At 35.1% G+C, this 24,459-nt stretch overlaps 1 protein-coding gene across 1 annotated transcript; it reads right to left on the minus strand.

Moving 5' to 3' along the window:
• Positions 1-6,458: 6,458 nt before the first annotated feature.
• On the minus strand, positions 6,459-8,935 carry LOC111900652 (U-box domain-containing protein 9). The gene is made up of 2 exons (XM_023896535.3): positions 8,378-8,935; positions 6,459-7,799 (listed from the first exon to the last, which is right to left on the minus strand). Exons 1-2 carry the CDS (start codon positions 8,687-8,689, stop codon positions 6,714-6,716), a joined length of 1,398 nt encoding a protein of 465 aa, XP_023752303.1. The 5' UTR covers positions 8,690-8,935; the 3' UTR covers positions 6,459-6,713.
• Positions 8,936-24,459: the final 15,524 nt, after the last annotated feature.

Genomic DNA, 24,459 nt, shown 5'->3' on the forward strand with positions numbered 1-24,459 from the left:
CAGTTTGAGTTCAGAGGGTATTTTGGTAATTTGGGAATTTATGGAAGTGGGTCATTGGTGGTTGTAGGTGTTGGTGTATGGATCCGTGCTTTGGGAGTTTGATATTTTAATTCCGATCGACATTGTGAGGTGAGTTGTCCTCACTACTAACAAGGTCGAAGGTACCAATGCCGATCCTTCTTTTTGGATTGTTATCCTGGTTATTGCATGATGATATGCTTAGTGACTTGTTAGGTCGATATCCTGGTTTATAGTATGATGCTATGATTAGTGATATGTTAGATTAGTCTGACTGTTTGTATATACTAGCATTGTTATCTATGTGTTGATTGTGTGTTTGGGGGTAGGTTGAGGCAAACCTGCTTTGTGCTGTAGGCCAACATACCCAGGGCGGCTCGGATAGACTGCAGCCCAATGGGGCATATCAGTCAGGCCGAAGGCTCAAAGAACGGTCCAGGCAGGCTAAAGGCCCGGGAGGGCGGACCAGACATGCTGAAGGTTCTGAGAGTGGGCCAGACAGACTGAAGGCCCGGTGAGGGTGGTCAAGTCATAAAATAGACTCTATATGCATGTTTTTTTTGTTATGATATGGTTATGGTTTGTATGGCGTTGGTATTTTGGGGGAACTCACTAAGCTTCAGACTTACAGTTTTGGATTTTGTTTCAGGTACTTCGGATGATCGCGGGAAGGCGAAGGCGTGATCGTGCACCTCCTCGCATTTTTATGATTTAATTTCTGGGATACTCTGATATGAAACTACTTTGAAAACATTTTTGTAATAAATAATGGTTTTTGAATGCTTGAAAAAGTTTTAGATTTTCATGAATTTATGGATGTCACACAACGTTTCAATGGTAAATGGTTTCATCACTCTTGGTTTATAGTGAGATGTATTGTATATTGATGGGTTTATCTTTGGTTGTGTTTTCTTTTATGGCTAGACTTGAAGGGTAGATATCTCGAAGAAAAGAAGTTAATTAATGTGTAGTTATTTCAAAATATTTATCTTTGATGATACTATGCAAAAGATTGTCTGCCTTTATGATTCTTCTGAAAAGGCTATGTAGAGGGCCTCTAAAAAAGGTTGTATATTATTTTTCTTTGTTTGACTAGCCTTGTTTTATATTCTTATACTATTTACTATTCTATCGTGTACCATATTAAATGAATTGATGGTGGACTTTATATTTCTAGACAACAACTTAACTCTATCATACGGAGGTTAAACCACTTCTTGTTGATGAGTTAACATCATTTTCGATTCACATTGATTCCATCTCAACGTGACTGAAAAATCTATTCTTTCCTTAATATCTTCTTAATAAAACTTAACGATTCATTGTGATATACCTAACACTGATAAGAGTTTGAAATTTTGTGCCGATAGTTAGTCTATGTACTATAGGCTATCACATGCACCAACCCCGTCTTTCCCTTATATTATTCTTTAAAGCTTTATGATTAAACGTAATGTACCATATGTTGATGAGAGATTGAAAAATCTATGCCGATGGTTAAGCTAAAACACCACAACTTATCACACGCATCAAACCATTCTCTCTATAAATTTTCTTTAGAACTTTATGATTCAACATATGATACCAGACGCTGATGAGAATTCGAAAAATATGTGCCGATGGGTATATCATTATCCGTGATGTATTACACACACACACACACCTGCCCACTATTTCCCAACAATTCTTCTATTAAGAAGTTAACGATTCACTGTATTAGCAATACACCGATAAAACTTTGACACTCTTTGTCGATGTGTACATTTCATACCGGAATGTATTACACACATCATACCACTTTTGCCGTTTTCTTCTAATACAAGTGATTAATGACTCAACGTATGAAACCACATGTTGATGAAATATCGCAACACTATGTTAATGAATGGTAGTTCAAACCTATACTATCAGGAGACATCACAATCTTAATAGACTGCAAGCTACAATTATGATACTCTGGTTGCTTCCTCCAAACCCGTATTTGCTGTTGATGTAAAAAAAATGGGAGAATCTTGATAAAGCTGAAGAAATCTTGCTAAAGCTGACGAATCTACTAAATGTTATTGATCTAAAGAAAAGAAAAATCTAAGGGGGAGTCAAGTTGACATAACCATTCTCAACTCATCATCTCTTCGTCCGTCTGCTGTGATTCATATATGCTACCTCAATTGCTTGGCAATAAAAAAATGGGAAGTCATTCATCTTCTCAGGGGGAGCATTCATTAAAGTTGAAGAACTTAAAATTTCAATCTTACTCTCTGGGGGAGCACGAGCTAAAGGATTCATTGAAGGTTAGTTTTGACATCATCAGATAAGGGGAGATTGTTAGGTCACACCTTATGATCTGATAAGTCAAACACTTTATACGCTAACTGTCAACGCCAACATCAAGATCAACATCAATGCCAGCGTCTCACGTCTATCAGTGTAAGCATGTAGATAGTTATTCTATGTAACTTTTGTATATTAGGTAATGATACAGATAAGTATAGAATAGATATCAGATTCGATATCTTTGTGATAAAGATCAGTTCTTAGTTTATATTAGATACAATCCCTTCAATCAAGGGGTATACTTGTATAGATTAGTATATATTCAACATTAGGGTAAACCCTAATGTTGAGTTCGTCTTGGTGACTTGTGATAACCCGTTTTCTTGGTGAAAACAAACATTTTCTTGGTGAAAGACAATTTGGAGAATTCTTTGTGTTCTTTACTTTTTGTTCTTTATTTGCTTAGATTAGTTTTCTTTAGTTCTTTATACTTAAATTATATCTGATCGATACAACATTCAGTTCATTTTTGGGGTGCAAACCCAATCCCACTTTGGTAAAATAAGAAACTAGATGCTAGCATATAAGGCAATGGGTAATCACTTCTATCACCAATTGATTTTAGAAAATGGAACCTCATTTTTCTTCTAAGTTGAGCATGGTTAAGCTGGTAACGATCCTAACAAATGGTATTAGAACTACGGTCGTAGCCTAGATGATGTGGTCGGCACAGATGGCCCAATCCCAGGAAATTCTCGGTCCAAAGAAACAAAAGTTAATTAGAAAGTGTTCATATAACTTGTACAGGAGTTGTTTATACTTTATACACATAAAATATCTTTTTGACTTTATAATTTAAAGCTTTTGAGGACCTTTAGACTAGATCATATCAAATAATTTCAAACCATATTTGTAAACAATAAACTTTTGACATATTCTCAATTCTCAATAGTTTAATAAATATCATGTCGACTGGAAACGTGTCAAGAGTTAACTACACGAGCATGCTTATAAGCTAATTGGTCATGGTAACATGTCAATTTAGCATGATTCTGACCTGTCACATTTAAAAATCAGCCAATAACTTGTTGACATTAGAATTTAACCATCACATATAAATATAACCATAATGTATCACAACTAAAATAATAATCATATATCACCATCATTATTTGCTTACTTTATTTACCGCCCTTGATTATGTTAGATGTGTTTTTTATTTTTGTTTTGAATATTATTGTATAATATTCACTAATTAACTGTAATGTCATAAAATTGATTGCAGACATAATGTTCAGACGTGATATTGTTGTTTGAAGTTATAGTAATAAACAAACAGTTTAATGAATGTTTGGGATTTTAAACCAATTAAGTGTCTATGGAATCAATATACGAAATAAACAAAAAAGATTTTTTGTGGAGAAGATGTTGGTGATTTCTATCACTTTGTAATTCTTGTATTTGAACCCGTTTTATAAAAAATGCATTAAAATCTGAATTTATGTCTTAAACTCGGTTTTGTGATCTTGTATTTTAACCCGTTTTTAGTGGCAGCTTTATGACATGTTATGGTGGTTGTGAAACTATTTTATGACAGTTTTTTTTGTTAGCTTTTAGACAAGGGTTATATGCCCGTTTTTGATCAATTTTCTGGTACACAAGATCATATCATCTTCTTCATTCTCTGTTTTTTAATATTAAACTTTATCCAATTAGAGATTTTCGTATGTACCCTCGAAATGCTTTTATTTGAAAGTGTTTTTTTTCACATATCTCATTGATCCAACCATTATAACACCCCGATCTTCTAATAAAAGATAGAGGTATCCTAAGATAAAAGTACACGTCTCCCAAATTATATGATTATATTATATCATTTGATATTTGGTTTTATTTTATGATTTTTTTTCTTTTTTTTTTTGAAAATGAAACTTCTGTACCCATGGTTTACGGGTCAACTTACTATTCCTCGTGAATATGAGACCATGTTCAGGAGTCACTACAAGTGAACATCCAGAACCAAATGAGTCGGCGAGTGTAATGATTTGAACATTGGTCCATAAGTTACTCACAATTAGACCTCATAATTCGAGACACAAATACATGAATTTGTATGACACAACAGGACACATGAAAATGACATGAATACATGAATAACCAAGTCTACTCACCACATGTTATATATTGTCTCACAAAGTCATTACAACCTAAATAGTTGATATTCAATTTTGTTGTATTTGATATTAATTTAACTATCAAAGCTCTTGATTCTTAAATAAAATGATATATAAAAATAGAATTTGTTTATCTGGAAAAAGTTGATTATTGCAACAATTGTATGAAATATTGTCTAATAACCTATTTATTTAATGATATCAAAAAGGCTTTTTTTATTATTAAAAGTAGAGAAAATCATGTAAAATACAAGTACAATTCTTTCAAAATTTTGATTAACAAAAGTTAATTATATTATTCCTAAGTTAAAGTGTTTGTAATTGATTTGGTTGTAAATGTTTAAATAAGAACCCTAAAAATGTTAGGAACTATTGAGTAAACCTGAATTCTGTAATATGGTTTATGTATTAAATTGTAAGTTTCGTAAAAAAATATTATAATATTCATAGTTTAATAAAGTAACCATGATATATTGTTCATAATTTAATACTATAAATTATCTATTCTCACAGATTTTTAATTTTTTACAGCTTTTATTTGATCTTTTATCTTCGATCGTATTACTTAAGTCCTCAAGTTATCAGATAATTAAATAATTATTTTCAAAAGCACATTCAAACACTCATTATTATTCACATCTCTAAAAACAAATCAAATATTCTCTTACCCTTTATTTTTATCCATCCTTCTACTCATAAGATCAAATCAAATATTAAAAAAAGATTAAGATAGAGAATTAAATCATTAATAGATTTTTACATATCATTATTCTATATAAGCAAAATGATAAGTAAAAAAAATAAAAAAAAATATTTAATTTTTAAAAAACTAAAATCTATGTTGTCAACTACCACCGTCATGTTAAGGTTGAAGACATGAATAGTGCCAAAGGTTTATTATAATAGGCAATATGGTGGTGATATGACAAAAAGGGTGATGTGGATACTAACCGTTTCTCAATAAAGACTTTCACAAAAGGATGTGTGCCATTTTGGATGGTTAAATGGACCACCAAAAAAATATGTTACATCTATCACACAAGCAAGGGACACATTGCCCCATTGATTGTGGGCACATTCTTCCTATTTTGGCTCTCTACCCCCCCAACCCCACTTCAATTATTTCAAACAATTATCATCTCTCTCTCTTTTAAGCACTTGATGCTTTTCACTATGACCTAAACTCATAAATATCTTAAGTTCAAATTTGACATCTAATATTTAGCGGGTGACACCAAAATTTGAAAACAGAAAAGAAGATTCAGAATCATTAATGTTTCGGCTCTTTTAGATCATATAAAATCGAAATCATTCTAACAAAGATAACTTCCAATGTATATGGTTGAGTAGATTGCGTAACTGTTTAACAATAACAGTACATAAAATATTAAAAACGCATCAACCTTAAATCGTAGTAACTTTCAGATTAAGTGCAACAGTAGTACTCGTGACTAGTCATCAAAAAGGTCTTAATGAAGCACATGCATGAGAAAGCAACTACACTTCTTTTGCTCTTGTCGGATCCAAAATTATGGTCGATTTAATTAACTTCAAATTACTTTAGTCATCAAGTTTGCGTATTTGTTTACTGTGTTTTGTATCACTAAAACCTACAAGTTTAATTTCGTGACTCATTTTCATTTTCATATGTTATCTTATATAAAAAAAATGTTTAATAATCTTTTATTGAACATATAATAAGTCTAGATATTTTATCGAACCTGCCAAAACTGGTATCGTACGAAATCATTTTGCTTGCATTTTAGTCAAATACGATACAAGAAAATCATGTGATTAGTATATTGGAATTGAAGTTATCTACCACAAAAGCCATGTGCAAAGATCAAAGACAGCAAATATGCACAACTTAAATGTATTAACCAACTTATATTATATAATATCTTATAATATATTTAGGATTAAAACCTTATTATACAATAAATTTACATATTTTGGTAAAAGTATAACAAAATAGATTTTCTCACCAACCTATACAACCATATTTCATTTTATTGCAAAAAATATAATAATTTCTCAGTAAAAATAACCTTTTTTTTTCTTAAGAAACAGTTATTGATGGTAACTATAGAAAACACGAATTTACAAAAATTTGAGGTCAAACTTAGCAACAAAGTTGACTAAAAAGTAAAACCTAAGATTCAGTAGAGTCATGAAACTCATGAACCCTAAAAAATCTTGATGTAGAAGATGATGAATTTACAGATTTCTTTGAAAACCCAATGAAGCTCAAGCAGTATGAGTGCGATTAATCGGTCTATTAATCCGATCAAGAATCCCATTGGCTTTCCGTTTGGCTCTCGAAGTCCCATCTCCGGCAACCCTAGACAGAGTCCCGTACTTACTTTCTTCCTCCTTCATCTCCCTCCACTGCGTCCGATCATTGAAACAAATTGTGTGCAGGATTGCGATACAGTTCTCCTTGTTCCGATCGCAACTTGTCTCCTTGATCAAAGAAAACAAACAAGAAACTGCACCGAGATCACTCATCTCCTCCACCGCCTTCTGGTTGCTCGAAAGCATCGCAAGAATGGCCAATAACTCGTCGACTTGAACCCTCTCGCCGATTTTCTTTAAAATCACGGTTACAGCTCCGTCGCGCACAGCTCGACTTTTGTTTTCATGGACGATGCATAAATTGAAGATCGCCGAAGCGGCATCTTTCATTGCGATTACGTGCCCTTCGTCTAAAAGATCGATCAGCGGTTTTAAAGCGCCGGATTTTCCGATGAGTGATTTGTTGGAATCGAGGGCGGATAGAGTGAAAAGGGTTGCAGCTGCATTGCTTCGAGTCTCTATTGTTCCCAATCTTAACGCGTCCAGTAAAATTGGAATCGCGTTTGGTGTTTCGGCGACGATTTTCTTGTTGTTGTCGTGAATCGATAGATTCAAAAGGGTTGTGATCAAATCTTCTTGAAGATCACGGTGAGTTTCCGTTTCGGGTTTGATCACTGACAATGGGGCTAGCAATTGAGGTATCGCATCATCAGATTCGCCGAAAAATGCACGGAAAGATGGGATTCGTTTTGTTAATGAACGTAATGAACTTGCGGCTTCTTTCTGATCGGGAAGACTCGATGATAACTTGTTGAGAAGTGACCGGAAAAGACTCTGATTCGGTTCGGTCGCCAGATTTTGATCGGAGTAGACCAGAGGACCCGGCAATCGAACACCGCGATTCTTGCACCATTGCGTGATCATATCGCGAACAAGATGATTTGGAGTTAGAATTGTGTGCGTAAGAACTTGTTGGGTTTTGGGGCAAGTTCTGTTCCCTGCTTTTAGCCATTTTTGGATTGAAGCTCTATCGTATGTCTGCAAATTAGCAAGAAATGATCAGCGCATTAAGAAACCCAAATCCCAGAAATTTACACGAAAATCAAAATTAATCATCAACCCAGTTGATCAAATTCCGAAATCCAGTTCTAAATCGAAAAAATATCTTTTGAAACCCGACGAGAAAAGCCATGAAGGAGTTGGCAGATTACAGATGGTGTCGGTGATTGAAAGTTTTGGTATAAAATCATAAGAGAATATTCGCTCCAAAACTAAAATCATTGTCATGTTCTTATCCATTCACTGTTCACGGGTATAGAAAAGTTAGACTGTAAACGGTGGTCCGGTGACGTTTTTTCCCACCACCGCAAGCGCCGCCGTTATTACCTCTTCGTGTCATCGGACCACCACCGGAGAACCCATGAAAAGAATTGAAATTAAACCATGCAATGACAGGAACCCAGGCATCGTCCCCTGAATCTACCCACTGATAATCTTTTTCAATAAAATGAGTGGGATCAATTTCAATTCCGATTTCAACAGTTTAGAACATTCACAGTGAACATGTATAAACAACGATCAGAAAAAAAAAATGAGGAATTGAGCAAAGAAATTACTTTTCCGGAAGAGATGATAACTGGGTCTCTCATGATTTCTTTCGAAAGAGGGCAATTGAATTCTTGAGGACACGAATCAAAACTGGTATTATCATATGATCGATGTTTCATTCCCTCTTTCAAATCCTTCAAACTCTGCAAAGTTTGAGTGGCTCTATCAATACAATCTATAAATCCAAATCCAATTTCTTCATCTGGTGAAGATTCCTCCACAATCGACTTAACAAGTCTCTGTAATTCCTTCTTCAAGTTGTCGGTCGTCACCTTCGCTGCTGCAGTCGGATCTCTTTCAAACACCCCACTTTTCGCCATTACATATATAAGAATAACTCTCTGAAAATTTGGGTTTTGTTGAAAAAAGATTGCGTAAAGAAGACGATGTGATCGTTACCAAGAAAAGACGAACACACAGTGTGATTATGTCCTTTTTCTCTGCTAAACTTCCATTACTTTCTTTTTCCAAGATTTAGACAGTGAAAGAAGCAAAGCATATGGATGGATGTGTGGGTTTTAGGGAAGGAAGAGAATGATGATGATGTGGTGTGTGTGTGTGTGAGATAAAAAAAACTATTATATAGTGACTCTTCTAGCTCATTTGTGTGTGAATAGAATATGATATTTGAAGAATATAATTTAGTAAATGAAATTAAATGTTGTTTTAACTTGATACATTGTAATTTAATGGGGTTTTAATTTTTATATGAATGAAATTTTGTAAATCATTGAAGGTATTATATATTGTCACTTCTCCTTCATTTGTATGTGAATGCAATATGGTATTTGATGCATATAATTTAATAAATATTTGATCAAATTAAATGATATTTGAACTTGATACCATTGGAGTTTTGACTTTTATATGTATAAGATTATGTAAATCATATACTTATTATATTGTGTTATTTCTAGTTTATTTGTATGTGAAAAGAATATGGTATTTGATGAATATAATTTAGTAAATATTTGATGAAATCAAATGATGTTTTAATTTTATACCGTTGTAGTTTAATGATGTTTTGACTTTTATATGTATAAAATTATGTAATTCATATACTTATTATATAGTGTCACTTCTAGTTTACTTGTATGTAAATACAATATGGTATTTGATGAATATAATTTTGGTAACGGTTGTAATTTAATGGTGTTTTGACTTTATATATATATATATATATATATATATATATATATATATATATATATATATATATATATATATATATATAGGGTTAAGTTCAAATGAGAACACAATTTAATGTGAGAACGTGAGAATACTACTTTATGTTATTATTCTACTATGAATTTAATATGTATAATATTGTAATAATTATAATATGAATATATTCAATTTTATATTGCTATTCTACTATAAAATTTATATATATGTGTATTAATTTAGTAAATTCTAATGTGAATATTAAATATGTGATTGTTCATATATTCGGTGATGAATAATGTCATAAAGTTGTACATACAAAATTTTAATATGAATATTAATGTGTGATTGTTCGTATATTTGTTGATGAATAATGTCATATCGCTGTATATACAAAATTCATAGGAGAATAGTAACATAAAGTAGTGTTCTCACGTTCTCACATTAAATAGTGTTCTCATTTGAACTTAACCCTATATATATATACATATATATATATATATATATATATATATATACACATATATATATATATATATATATATATATATATATATATATATATATATATATATAGAGAGAGAGAGAGAGAGAGAGAGAGAGAGAAAGAGAGCGAGAGAGAGAGGTGAGTTTAATTGAGAAAATAAAAAAGGTTGAGAATGAGGGAATCATTCTCAATCACTCATTTAATTTAAGCATAAAAAGACACAGTGGCAAACTTATAAATATGATATAATAGCCTTCAATCACAAATACGTAAGTGTAGAGAATTAGATAACAATTGAAATTCATTCTAATCGATCGTTATCATCCAAATTTCTCCTCCAACCTTCAACAATCCAGATTTCTTCAATTAAATCATCGATCAACGTCATTATGTGTTAATCAATCATCGATCTTCGTTAATAACACGTTATCAACAACATTCAACAGTTGACAACAAAAAATCATTTTTTGCTCTTTCAATCCAGCCTTCAAATCTGCTTGAATACGAGCATATCTTCAACATCTATGATTAATTATATTTCCAGCATCATTAGATCAACATCATCGATAATCAACAAAAAATTCAATTCGTATAATTCATTCAACATCGATCATCAAATAAAACATCGAAATTAAGGTTATAAAAAGATCAAATCATTTTTTGTTTGAAAATTTTCATATATTTCTCTACCAATCTACTATTTTGTAAGATTTAAATAGTCAAAGTATCGTATTTATCACATTTTTAAAAAAGTTAACTTGTATGCACTCCAACTGTTTGATGAAATGTATAAACTAAATTACCACGTTATATTCATATATGAATATGTTTTCTTACCTGAATCAATATATGATTATTAAAACACAAAACAAATATGTAAGTCTGTATGTTATTCATATGTGAATAACATATAAAAAATTATATATTTCTGAAAACACCTTGTAATATTCAAATATGAATATATTGTGCAATATTTACATATGAATATACCAACTATTATTCATAAGTGAATATACGATCTAATATTCACAAGTGAATATACTATATACTATTCTCATGTGATATACCATGTAATACTATATGCAAGTCTGTATGTTATTCATATGTGAATAACATATAAAAATTATATATATTTCTGAAAACACATTGTAGTATTCATATATGAATATACTATGCAATATTCACATATGAATATACCAACTATTATTCATAAGTGAATATACGATATAATATTCATAAGTGAATATACTATGTACTATTCTCATGTGATATACCATGTAATATTATATAATATTCACATATGAAAATATCATCTAATATTCATAAGTGAATATCTCATCTAACATTCACAAATGAATATACTATGTAATACTCACAAGTGAATGTATCGTCTAATATTTAAATATTAATATACTATGTTTAGTATATGTTATATTCATATATGAATGATACTTAAATTGTAAAAAAAAAATTAATCATAGTTTTTATTCATAAGTGAATAACGAATGTACTGTAGTAAAAACCTGGTTCATTTTTATTCACTTATGAATAACGATAGCTGAAAATATATATAAAAAAATTATTTTATCTTAAAACTATATTAATATGGATGTCTATTTATAGAGTATAAATAATCATGAATTTTGGTATATTTAAAATCATTTTTCGATAAAAATAGCTTCTTAAAAATAAAAATAAAAAATAAAAAAACTATGTTTTTGTATATATTAAGGTAATACTTAACATAGTTTAAGGAAACATGTTTTGTTGGAAAACACATGTGCATTTCTTTCTCATTTTCGCCGATACGTTGGAGGCTTTTGCAGCAAAAATAAATGATTGGCTGAGAATAATTCCCCCATTCTCAACCTTTTTTTTTTCAATTGAACCCTCCTATATATATATATATATATATATATATATATATATATATATATATATATATATATATATATATATATATATATATATATATATATATATATATATATTAAAGTCAATTATAGATATATTAGAACTCATTTTTTATTAACTTATTTTTAATTTTTTTTTTAATTAAACACAACATAGTGCTTAAACTCTAAAAAAAAAAGAATATAAAAACATTAAGATACATGTAGCCCTAAAATCAAATATCACAACACTAAACTTTATCGACATACATTGTCCATTGGAACAACAAAACTTCGTACAAAAGTAGAAGTCTTTTGTAATAAGATCTTATCATAAAAAACATCATGATATTTAGTCCTAAAAACGAGTATTATAAATTTTGTTGACTTACACGATTCCTTGGACGGGTTAAACACCCCATAAAAAGGACATATTTTCTATAATAAGATTTGAACAGAAATCCCATGTTTGATTATATATATATATATATATATATATATATATATATATATATATATATATATATATATATATATATATATATATATATATATTAGATGTTAAATTCTTTTCCTTTTTTTTATTCTACTTCCTATATGATTTTCTCTTAAAAACAATATAATCATCTAGAATTGAAGAAAATAATTAAGCCTTTTACTTTTTGATAATGGGTTGTTTTCTTTAATATTGATAAGTAATTTTGGTGTATACTTTATGTGTAAAAAATCTAAAAAATATTTAAAACTTCATATTATTAAATTGATTTACTTTTTTACCCATAGAAAGGGGTCTAAATTGGTGGTGAAAAAGCCAAAAGGGTGGATTGTGGGCGCAATCACGGAGTCCATGGGGCATACAGCTAACCGGGGACTACGCGGACCAGAAGGACATTTGACCACCGTCGATACAAAATCTTATTGTTTGTTTCCAATTTAATATTTTAATTCGGTGCCCACCTTTTTTCATTAAAATAGTAATTTATTTATTTTTCTCACAAGCCAAAATTTAAGTTTGGTACAATTTACACTTCGGTTCAAAAAAATTGACTCTCGTAATTCAAAAGTTTGTATTTAACGCCAAATTTTAATAAAATATCGTTTTAATATATATATATATATATATATATATATATATATATATATATATATATATATATATATATATATATATATATATGGTCAAGATCTGGTAGAAACTCAAAAATTGATAGGAACCGTAATTACTATTTTCTACCAATCATTTCGCCAATGCACAAACGTCAAACTCATTTATTTGGTTGTGACGCGTTTACAGACGACGCACGCACATGGAACGTAATACGAACTCGAGAGACTATACGTCATTTAAATGAATTTTTCTTTCTTTTTCATTTATTTTGTTTTATTTTCGTTTTTTTTAATTTTTTTAATTTTCGTGAAAAAAATCAAAATTTTTAAATATATATATGCTCGGTTTTAAAGATTTTAATTTTTTTTGTTTTTTATTTTTGTTTTTTAAGTTATTATTTTTCTTTTCCTTTTTTTTGTATTTTTTCTTATTTTTTTGTTTTTTTAATATCTTTACTACATATTTGAAGATAGTAGGGTTTTTTTGTTTTTATTTTTTGATTATTTTTTGCTTTTTTTTTTAAACTAAATATCGTTTGAGTTTTAATGTTTAACAATTATAAAATTTTAATAAGAAAAATATTAAGGATAATAATAATTTCCGTTCATACTTTTTCTTTCATATTATTTTTAGATCATAAAATTTTGAATAATAGTATATTTAATCATAACGATATTATGCATCATACATTTTTGGATCATAATATATTGAATTAAATAAAGGTTTAGTTCAACACAACATTTAGATCATTATACTTTTTGAACAATTTAATTTTGAATCATAAAAATAGAATAATTAAAGATCATTAAATATTTGAATCAAAATATTTTTAGGTCACAACAAATTAAGGATCATAAATATATTGAATCATAATATTTTTGAATAATCTTTATTTTCATCGTATTATGTTCAACAGTTTTTTAAAAACTTTTAATCTATTAAAATCAAATTTGGTATCTAAAACACCTTATTTTTTAAAATTTCTTTTTACAAAGTCATTAGAACAGTGAGTAGAAACATTCCTTAATTTTTTATAATTTTTGGAGAATTTTTTTCTGGGTTTTTTTATAATATAAAAAAATAAAAGAATATATTTTCTTTTTTTAAATTTTCATGATTGTGCTATTTTTGTAGAGAATTAAATTTCAAAACTTTGTTTTTTTCAAATTTTATTTTTCAAAAAAAAAAGTTATGACCGAAAAACCAAACGAGTGGAAAAAAAACCCACCAGCTAATAAGGGCTGGACACTTATCACGCTGAGGTGTGGGGGCACGTGTCAGCTCCTGGAGAGGCCACATGGCCGAATTTTCATTTTCTTTTAATCATTTTGCTTTTGTCACTTGTACCCTCCAAACAATTAACATTCGCCGAAAATTATCAAAATCTCTTAATTGATTACTAAAATGTCATATCATCTCGCGAGATTTTGATGATAAATAAAATTAAATCCCGACAATTTATTTTTTCATCCTTAAGGTAAAAAATTGTTCTTGTGGTTTGTACCATTTTTGAGTTCCTTATATATATATATATATATATATATATATATATATATATATATATATATATATATATATATATATATATATATATAGTTATTAATTATATAAAAATTTACCGCCTTAAGTCACGTCTTACAAACGACGTGACTCACCACAACTTGGTTAGGATTTTCCCCCGATTGTTTGGATGCGTTACAAACTCGGCGGGTTGGTGAGACAACTCGGCGAGTTGAGTTGGATTTTCCCGATATTTTAGAGAAACGAAGGAACTCAACGAGTCGCATAAATGCACTCGACGAGTTGGGTCAACATGGATTGCTGACTTGGGCGTTGACTTCCGTTGACTATTAGGGTTTGGTCAAGTTGTGGACTTTAGAGACCATGGAGGGGTAAAATGGTCTTTCACCCTTTCTGAGAGTTAGTAAAAGGGTTAGCTTAACATCTTTGGAGTTGTTGTTATAAATTGTTAATTAGAGATGATTATGATATGTAGGCGGAGTCTAGATCGATCGTTGAGTACGAGACTTACTTGCTTACTTACGAGGTGAGTCTTCTCACTATACTTACCTGAATGGTAATACTGTATGACCGGAGGGTCTTATTGAGTCATTGACCGGAGGGTCTTATGTGCTTATACTGAGTTATGTGATATCATGCATTTTGTCTTTGTGATTTATGTTGTATACTATTTTGTGCCTTATTGAGTTAGGACTGGAGGGTCCAAACCGAGTTGTGATACCAGAGGGTCCTCACTGAGATACCGGATTGGAGGGTCCAACCCGAGTCTTGAGACCGGAGGTTCTTCACTGAGACACATGGCCGGAGGGTCCTTATTGAGATGTAGCCATGAGAGGCTAATTATTTGTGTGTGGTATTTTGGGGAACTCGCTAAGATTCGTGCTTATAGTGTTGTGTGAAATGTGTTTCAGGTAACTCTCAGGATCGCAGGAAGGCGTCGGCATGATTGTACACACTAGCTTGCGATTATGTTTTGAGGATTCTGAGATATTTTCAAACATTTTGTTGTCTTGTGTTTTGAACAACTTATAAATTTGGGTTTGATAAATGTGAAACTGTGTTTTGTGTGGTTTTAAAAATGAAAAATTTATTTAAAAATTTAGAGCGTTATAAGTTGGTATCAGAGCCTTGGTTTAAGGGATTCAGATGTGCCCTCGGGTATGTCTAGACTCAAATCGAGGATTTGAGGAATTTTCTAAAGAGAAATGATTTTCAAAATGATAAAAGTTTTTTAAGAGGAAACGAGATGAAGTTGTGTGTACAATCAGCCATAGCTCGAACGGTGATTTTCCCAAGATACCCTTATTTGTATGTATTATGAGATGAGATACTTATGAGATATTAGAGTTGCATGCTAGATGATAGGCTAGGTATTCTAGGAATTTAGAGCTATAGTTTCCTAATTCATGATGCCTTAGCCTAGGGGGATTGTTATTGATTAATATTATTTGCTATTTGCTCTATGTATGTGCTGAGTAGGGGTACATAGCAGGAATGTTTTTGAGAGAGTTTTGAGTCAACGAGTTATCGAGGAGAGACACCTAGATGTGCATTGAGGAATCTACTGAGAGAGTAGTTTGATATCCGTGAGGGATAAAGTACTTGTGAATTGGGATCCTAGGAGGAGGACTTGGGGCGACTATGGGTTGGTGTAGAAGGTAGTATTGGGCCCGTACTAATGAAAGCACCAGATCTGTTTGCGACCCAAGTAAGAACCTTAGGATTCTAAGGAGCATGTAGGGGTGGGTAATTGAGTGTGCACTTGAGCCAGTCCCTGATGATTTTTGTGTTTGTGTTTCAGAAAGACTATGGTGATTACCTGCAATAAACGTGGGGGTGGTGGTACCAGTGACGAGGAGATCCGCATTATCATTGCGGAGGAGGTGGCCGCAACTATCAGAGAGGCCATTCCAGAGATGTTCAAGTCTATTAAGACCATGCTGAATGGGACTTTCAACAAGCGTTATGCTGCTGTCACAGAGGCTGCTGCTGCAGCCACTACAGCCTTGGCAGATGCAAGGCCACAGGGGGTGACTCGTTGTTGTTTCGATAGTTCAGCAACACAAAGCTACCAGAGTTTGATGAGACCCAGGACCCGATTTCTACCATGAGATACATCTCCAACATTTAGGGGTGTTTATATACGTGTTCATGCCCGGAGAACTTGAGAGTTTGGTTTGCACTGAACCAGCTTCACTTGGGAGCGAAGGACTGGTGGAAGTTCGTGACGATTGATTTTACTCCTGCAGATCATGTTGCGGTGACTTGGGAGAGGTTTACCTAGTTATTCAGAGATGAGTATGTTCCCCAGGTGGAGAGGGAATGATTGGCACAAGAGTTCTTTCTCTCAATCAGAAGGCAAAACCAGTGATAGAGATTACGAGGATGTTTCATGAGAGGGCATTGTTCTGCCCTGAGCACGTGTCTACTGAGTAAGCACGTGTGGGCCAGTACTTGAGAATTTTGAGGAGAGATATTCGAGAGTTCGTGGCGAACTCATCATATCAGACATTGGCCAAGTTACAGACCAATTCCAGGAGGAGAGGGATTGAGCTGGAGATTCAGGCCAGGGAGGAGGGAGAGCCTCAGGGGAGGGACAAGAGACCAGTGTAGTTGAAGCTGACGACGAAGCGGGCTAAGCCTGTTGATACGAGAGCAGGAGGCCAGAAGGGCCGCACTTGTGGCAAGTACGACAACAACCATGGGGGATCTTTCCGAGTAGGGATTTGCTACAAATGTGGCAAGGATGGGCATATGGCTAAGGACTTCCCCAAGGGATTTTCGGTTTGTGTTCATTGCAACCAGACTGGCTACCGGAACCCCGAGTGTCCCCATCTCACTCAGGGACCAACCCATGCTTCTGCTCTTGCTGCTTTTCACGTTACTGATGGCCGACTGGGGAAGGCCGAGGTTCCGAGAGCTCGTGGAGGGCATTCCAGCTAACTGCGAAGGAGGTCCGCACAACACCTGACGTTGTTGCTGGTACGTATCTCCTTATTCGTGTTATTTTGAGATTTTATTATGCTTATAATGTGTTTCATATAGGTACTTTTCTTGTGATTTTTGTGCCTACCTTGGTGTTTTTTGACTCAGGTGCGAGTCGATCTTTTGTGTCTTTATCCTTTAGTTGTCATATTAGTGTTATACGCGAGGCGTTGAGTCGACCACTGAGGGTTCCTATAGCCGCTGAGCATATGATTTTTTCCACTAATATATTCTGAGGATGTGTTATAGAGATTTTTGGCATTGAGTTTCTAATAGATCTGGTGCCGATAGCGATGGGTGATGTCTGTGTCATTGTGGGCATGGATTGGTTGAGCCGGTTTGGAGCCGTGATTGACTGTGAGTGTCAGACGGTGACCATACAAGACCCTAGTGTAGGCCTGGAAATGGAGCGGGTTTTAACCCTGATCCGATCCAAACCCTTAACAATTATATGGGTTTGGAGCATAGTTTTTGATCCATTTACCCATTAACGACCCGTACCCGCTAACCCTTTTATTAAAAGGGTCGGGTATGGATCATCACTGATCCGCTCCATTTATAACCCGCCCCATATAAATTTTAGAATTATACATTTATATTTTATACTACCTAAATTTTACTTTAAATACCAATCAAAAGTCCAAAGAGAAAAGGCCAAAGACTAAACTATTTATACATAGGACTCGGGGACTCAACTTCTTGACTTGCAGTCTTCTCCCTAGAATCATGATGTCATTTCATTTATATTTCATAATGTAAACACCAATTCATTTATAAATCAATAAATTCATTTATCAACTGGAAGAAAGTTTGTAATTGTTATTCTCTATCAATGCAATCAAGGGTCAAAAACCAAATAGAAGTAACTACAAATGTGATTTTATGATTTAAGTAAAATGTGTTTGATTATTGGGGTAGGTTTGGATATCTGCTGATTCGGTGGATAAGGGTATGGGTTTGATTATTCAAAACCCTGCGGGTTATGGAGCGGGTTTGGATTGGGTTTTGGAATTTGTTAAAAGGGTTTGGATCAAGGTCGATTCGCTCCAAACCCGACCCATTGCCAGGTCTACCCTAGTGGGGGAGTCCTTACTGTTTATAGCGAGTGAACTAGATCGGGATCAACTTTATGCTCTACCACCAGGGTGAGGCAGTGTCTACAATAGGGATGCATGGGATTTTTAGCGTACGTGATGGATACGCGAGTTGCCGCTGAGAAGTCGAGTTCTATTTCCAATGTTCTAGTAGTATGTGAGTTCCCGAATGTTTTTCCCTAGGAATTTCTGGGTGTGCCTCCTGAGAGACAGGTGGAGTTCCGGATCGATCTGATTCCGGGGGCGGTGCCTATTGCCAAGGCACCTTATCGCCTTGCGCCGCCCGAAATGCAGGAGTTATCCTCTCAGCTCCAGGAGTTGCTGGGGAAGGGTTTCATTAGACCAAGTAGCTCGGCGTGGGGAGCGCCGATCCTTTTTGTCAAGAAGAAGGATGGTTCACACCGAATGTACATCGACTACTGGGAGTTGAACAATCTGACGGTCAAGAACCGTTATCCACTACCGAGGATCGACGATTTGTTTGATCAATTGCAGGGGGTGTCTTGGTTTTCCAAGATTGATTTGAGATTTGGGTATCATCATATGGGTGTCTGCGAGGAGGATATTCATAAGACGACCTTTAAGACTCGTTATGGGCATTACGAGTTTGTGGTGATGCCTTTTGGGATCACCAATGCACTAGCAGCGTTCATGGAGCTCATGAAATGGATGTAGAAGCATGTTGGATAGGTCGGTGATCGTGTTCGTCAATGACATTTTGTTATACTTGAGGTCTAGGGAACAACACGAGGAACATCTTCGGGAGATTCTTGAAGTGTTGAGGATGGAGAGGTTTTATGCCAGATTCTCCAAGTGTGATTTCTGGTTACGAGAGGTCCAGTTTTTAGGGTACCTTGTTAACCAGAATGGGATTTTCGTCGACCCGACCAAGACTGAGGCAGTTATGCGATGGGTGGTGCCGAGATCCCCATCCAAGATCAGGAGTTTTCTGGGCCTGGCAGGCTATTATTGGAGGTTTATTTTAGATTTCTCCAAGATTGTCGTTCCTCTCACCAAATTGACCAGGAAGGGTGTTATCTTTACTTGGGGGCCTAAGAAGCATGCATCATTCGAGACTCTTTGCCAGAGATTGTACGAAGCTCCAGTGTTAGCTCTTCCAGAGGGAGTAGAGGAATTTGTAGTCTACTGTGACGCATCCATATATGGGATGGGTGCCATGTTGATGCATAGGGGGGCATGTGATAGAATATGCTTCAAGGTAGCTAAAGCCTCACGAGACGAGGTATCCCACCCATGACTTAGAGTTGGGGGCGGTGGTATTCACCCTCAAGATTTGGCGCCACTATCTTTATAGTGTCTTATGTACCATTTACACGAACCATAAGAGCCTGAAGTACCTTATGCATCAACCCAAACTAAATATGAGACATAGGAGGTGGTTGGATGTAGTGAAAGACTGTGATTGTGAGATTTTGTATCACCCTAACAAGGCTAATGTGGTAGCCGACGCCCTGAGTCGTAGGGCAGCGAGTGCCCTGATCCGAGATGTGTGTATGAGGATGACAATGACGAATCTAGTCTTAGATACCATCCGAGAGGCCCACATGATGGCCATGAGACTAGAGAACTGTAAGAGACAGCGGGTGATTGGGCATATTTCTGGGTTTGAGACTGATAGTCGGGGGCTTATGACCTTCCGTGGACGAATATGGGTGCCATATTCGGGTGGAGCTCGATGGATTTGGATGGAGGAGCCCCATAGTTCGAGATTCTTGATCCATCATGGGGCCACCAAGATGTATTTGGACTTGAAAAAGGATAATTGGTGGCCCTGTATAAAGAGAGATGTGGCATGGGTAGTTGAGAGATGCTTGGCCTGTCGTCAGGTCAAGGCAGAGCACCAGCATCCTCGCGGCCAGTTGCAGCCTTCGGAGATTTCCCTGTGGAAGTGGGAATATATCTCCATGGATTTTATTACCAAGTTACTGAGGTCTGCGCAAGGTGTCGATGCGATATGGGTGATTGTAGATTGATTGACGAAGAGTGCTCACTTCCTGGCTATAAGTGAGAGCTCTTCTGCTGACAAATTGGTTGAGGTCTATGTGCAAGAGGTGGTGGCCCGGCATGTGGTGCTAACATTGATAGTGTCAGATCGTGATGTGTGTTTTACTTTCAGGTTCCAGAGAAATTTCATGAGGAGTTGGGCACCCAGCTGCATTTTAGCACCGCATACCACCCACCGACAGACGGACAGAGCGAACGGACGATTCAGACGCTCGAGGACATGCTACGCGCATGTGTTATAGACTTTGGTGGGAGTTGGGGCACCTACCTGCCCTTGGCTGAGTTTCCATACAACAACAACCACCACTCTAGTATTGGGATGCCTCTCTTTGAGCTTTTGTATGGGATGAGGTGTTAGACTCCCATCTGTTAGGTAAAGGTCGGCCAGAGAGTGATGGGGAGCACTGAAATAGTGCTCAAGACAACAAAGCAAATCTAGTAGGCCAGACAGAGTTTACTGACGACCCAGAGTCGTCAGAAGAGTTACGCAGACCGGAGACGTGCCGACCTAGAATTCCAGGTCGGCGACTTTGTCCTCTTGAAAGTATCCCCATGGAAAGGGGTGATCTGATTTAGGAAGCAGGGCAAGCTGGGCCTAAATACATTGGTCCTTTCAGAGTGATTGCTCGAGTAGGTAAGGTGGCTTATCGGTTAGAGTTGCCTGCAGAGTTGAGCCATATCCATAAAATCTTCCATGTGTCCCAACTGAGGAAGTGTGTAGCCGACGAGACGACAATGGTCCCTTTAGAGGACATTCAGGTTGATGATCACCCGAACTACATTGAGAAACCAGTGGCGATTTTGGATAAGAAGATGAAGGTCTTGAGGAATAAAGAGGTGCCCTTGGTTCAGGTTCAGTGGCAACATTAGATGGGATCCGAGTGGACTTGGGAGCCGGAGTCCGAGATGCGTGAGCAGTACCTAGAGCTGTTTCCGGAGAATGACTTCGAGGGAAAAATATGATTCTAGTGAGGGAGAATTGTAACATCCCAACTTCAAGGTATAAAATTAAACTAATTTATATTCATTTTGACAAGAAAACTCGACGAGTAGGAGCTAAGCGAGAAAACCCTAATACTCAAGGTTTGTACCCTATTTAAAAAACCTTAACTACTTTACCCGCCTCCCTCATCACCTTAACACCCTGAGAGAAACCCTAATCGAGCTATTATCATATGTGAGAGAGAAAGAGATAGAGAGGCTAAGAGTGTGTTTTGGGTGCATTCTTTGAAGGAGCTTGAGGAGCAAAAGGCTTGGAACGAGAAGGAGTCCTTGGATCCTGTATTCTTTCAGTGTTAGTGGCCATTTGGAGGTAAAAAGCCACTAACTTGATCACTTGTTTGTTAGGTCTCTCCATTAGAGAGTTATGGCCATTTTTAGCATTTCCCTTGGGTCCTTATTGGCTTTGATCTTACCTTGAAGCTAAGACTTCAGATCTGGACATTATTAGGCTCTTTAGGTCTAAAGACTCGAGATTTATCCAGTTTTGGACTACTTCCATACCTTAAACCCTTTGTTGAGCTTTGGTTTGGCAAACTTATCCCTAGATGCCATGCATGGACATAAAGCTTGCAACTTTATGTGTTATTTCAGCCTTAGGAGGCTAGATCTAGAGTGTTGGGTCCGAGCCTTGCTTAAAGATGTCTGAATGAGAGAATGGATTGAAGGAACTCGACGAGTTGGTGAGCCAACTCGACGAGTTGGTTAGGGTTTTCCACCGATAGTTTGGATGCGTTACAAACTCGGCGAGTTGGTGAGACAACTCGGCGAGTTGAGTTGGATTTTCCTGATATTTCAAATAAACGAAGGATCTCAACGAGTCGCATAGATGCACTCGACGAGTTGGGTCAACATGGAATGTTGACTAGAACGTTGACTTCTGTTCACTATTAGGGTTTGGTCAAGTTGTGGACTTTGGACGCCATGAGGGGTAAAATGGTCTTTCACCCTTTCCGAGAGGCAGTAAAAGGGTTAGCTTAACATCTTTGGAGTTGTTATAAATTGTTAATTAGAGATGATTATGATATGTAGGCGGAGTCTAGACTGATCGTTGAGTACGAGACCTACTTGGTTACTTACGAGGTGATGCTTCTCACTATACTTACCTGAGTGGTAATACTGTGTGACCGGAGGGTCTTATGTGCTTATACTGAGTTATGTGATATCATGCATTTTGTCTTTGTGATTTATGATGTATACTATTTTGTGCCTTATTGTGTTAGGACCGGACGGTCTAAACTGAGTTGTGAGACCGGAGGGTCGTCACTGAGATACCAGACTGGACGGTCCAACCCGAGTTGTGAGACCAAAGGGTCTTTACTGAGACACATGACCGGAGGGTCCTTATCGAGATATAGCCATGAGAGGCTAATTATTTGTGTGTGGTATTTTGGAAACTCACTAAGCTTCGTGTTTACAGTGTTGCGTGAAATGTGTTTCAGGTACCTCTTAGGATCGCAGGAAGGCATCAACATGATTGTACACACCTGCTTGGGATTATGTTTTGAGGATTTTGGGATATTGTCAAACATTTTGTTGTATTGTGTTTTGAACAACTTATAAATATGGGTTTGAGAAATGTGAAACTGTGTTTTGTGTGGTTTTAAAAATGAAAATTTTATTTGAAAATTTAGAGCGTTATAAGTTTGTATTAGAGCCTTGGTTTGAGGGATTTAGATGTTCCCTTGGGTATGTCTGGACTCAATCTGAGGATTTGAGGAATTTTCTAAAGAGAAATGATTTTCAAAACGAGTAAAAGTTTTTAAGAGGAAACGAGATGAAGCAGTATGTACAATCAACCAGAGCCCGAACGGTGATTTTCCCAAGATACCCTTATTTGTTTATATTATGATATATTTGAGTTGCATGCTAGATGATAGGCTAGGTATTTTAGGAATTTAGAGCTAGAGTTGCCTGATTCATGATGCCTAGGGGGATTGCTATTGATTGATATTATCTACTATTTGCTCTGTGTGTGTGCTGAGTAAGGGTACATAGTAGGAACCTTTTTAAGAGAGTTTTGAGTCAAAGATTAATCTAGGAGAGATAACTAGATGTTCATTGAGGAATCTACTGAGATAGTAGTTTGATATCCATGAGGGATAGAGTACTTGTGAATTAGGATCCTAGGAGGAGGATTAGGGGCGACTATGGGTTGGTGTGGAAGGTAGTATTTAGTGTGCACTTGAGCCAGTCCATAATGATTTTTGTATTTGTGTTTCTGTATGCGACCAAGTAAAAACTAGAGATGTTCGGGTCTATTAAGACCACACTAATTGAGACTTTTGACGAGCATTATGCTGCTGTCACAGAGGCTATTACTGCTGCAGCCACCACAACCCTGGCAGAAGAAACGGACCATCTAAAATTTGTCTTCCCTGAATAAAAGAAGACTACTCCATGCTCACCACACTACCAATAACCACCGCCAATCTATTAGCTGAAAGTTTACCAATATTTTTATATTTCCACCCAATTAGGCTTATTGGTCTGAAATCTTTTACAATCTTTGGATCAATGACTTTCAAAATCAAAGTAAAAAAGGAAGCATTATGATGTGTGTAAATTCAACTAGTTTTATCCCTACTTTTTATTAATAATTTGAGCACACAAAGGCAGTGAACCTGTCTTTAAGTGGTATAGATTGATAAGTAAGGTATCGAACTCAGGGAACGGAAATTAAACTAATAGCTAATTTTAACTAAAATAAATAATAAAAGTAAATGGTTTTTCTCTAGTTTTGCAAGACTAGAAACTTAACAAATTAAATTTAACTAATTAACTAAAGCAACAACTATTCACCAAATTTGATAAA

The sequence above is a fragment of the Lactuca sativa genome, chromosome 5 (assembly GCF_002870075.4).
Source record: "Lactuca sativa cultivar Salinas chromosome 5, Lsat_Salinas_v11, whole genome shotgun sequence".
Taxonomy (NCBI): domain Eukaryota; kingdom Viridiplantae; phylum Streptophyta; class Magnoliopsida; order Asterales; family Asteraceae; genus Lactuca; species Lactuca sativa.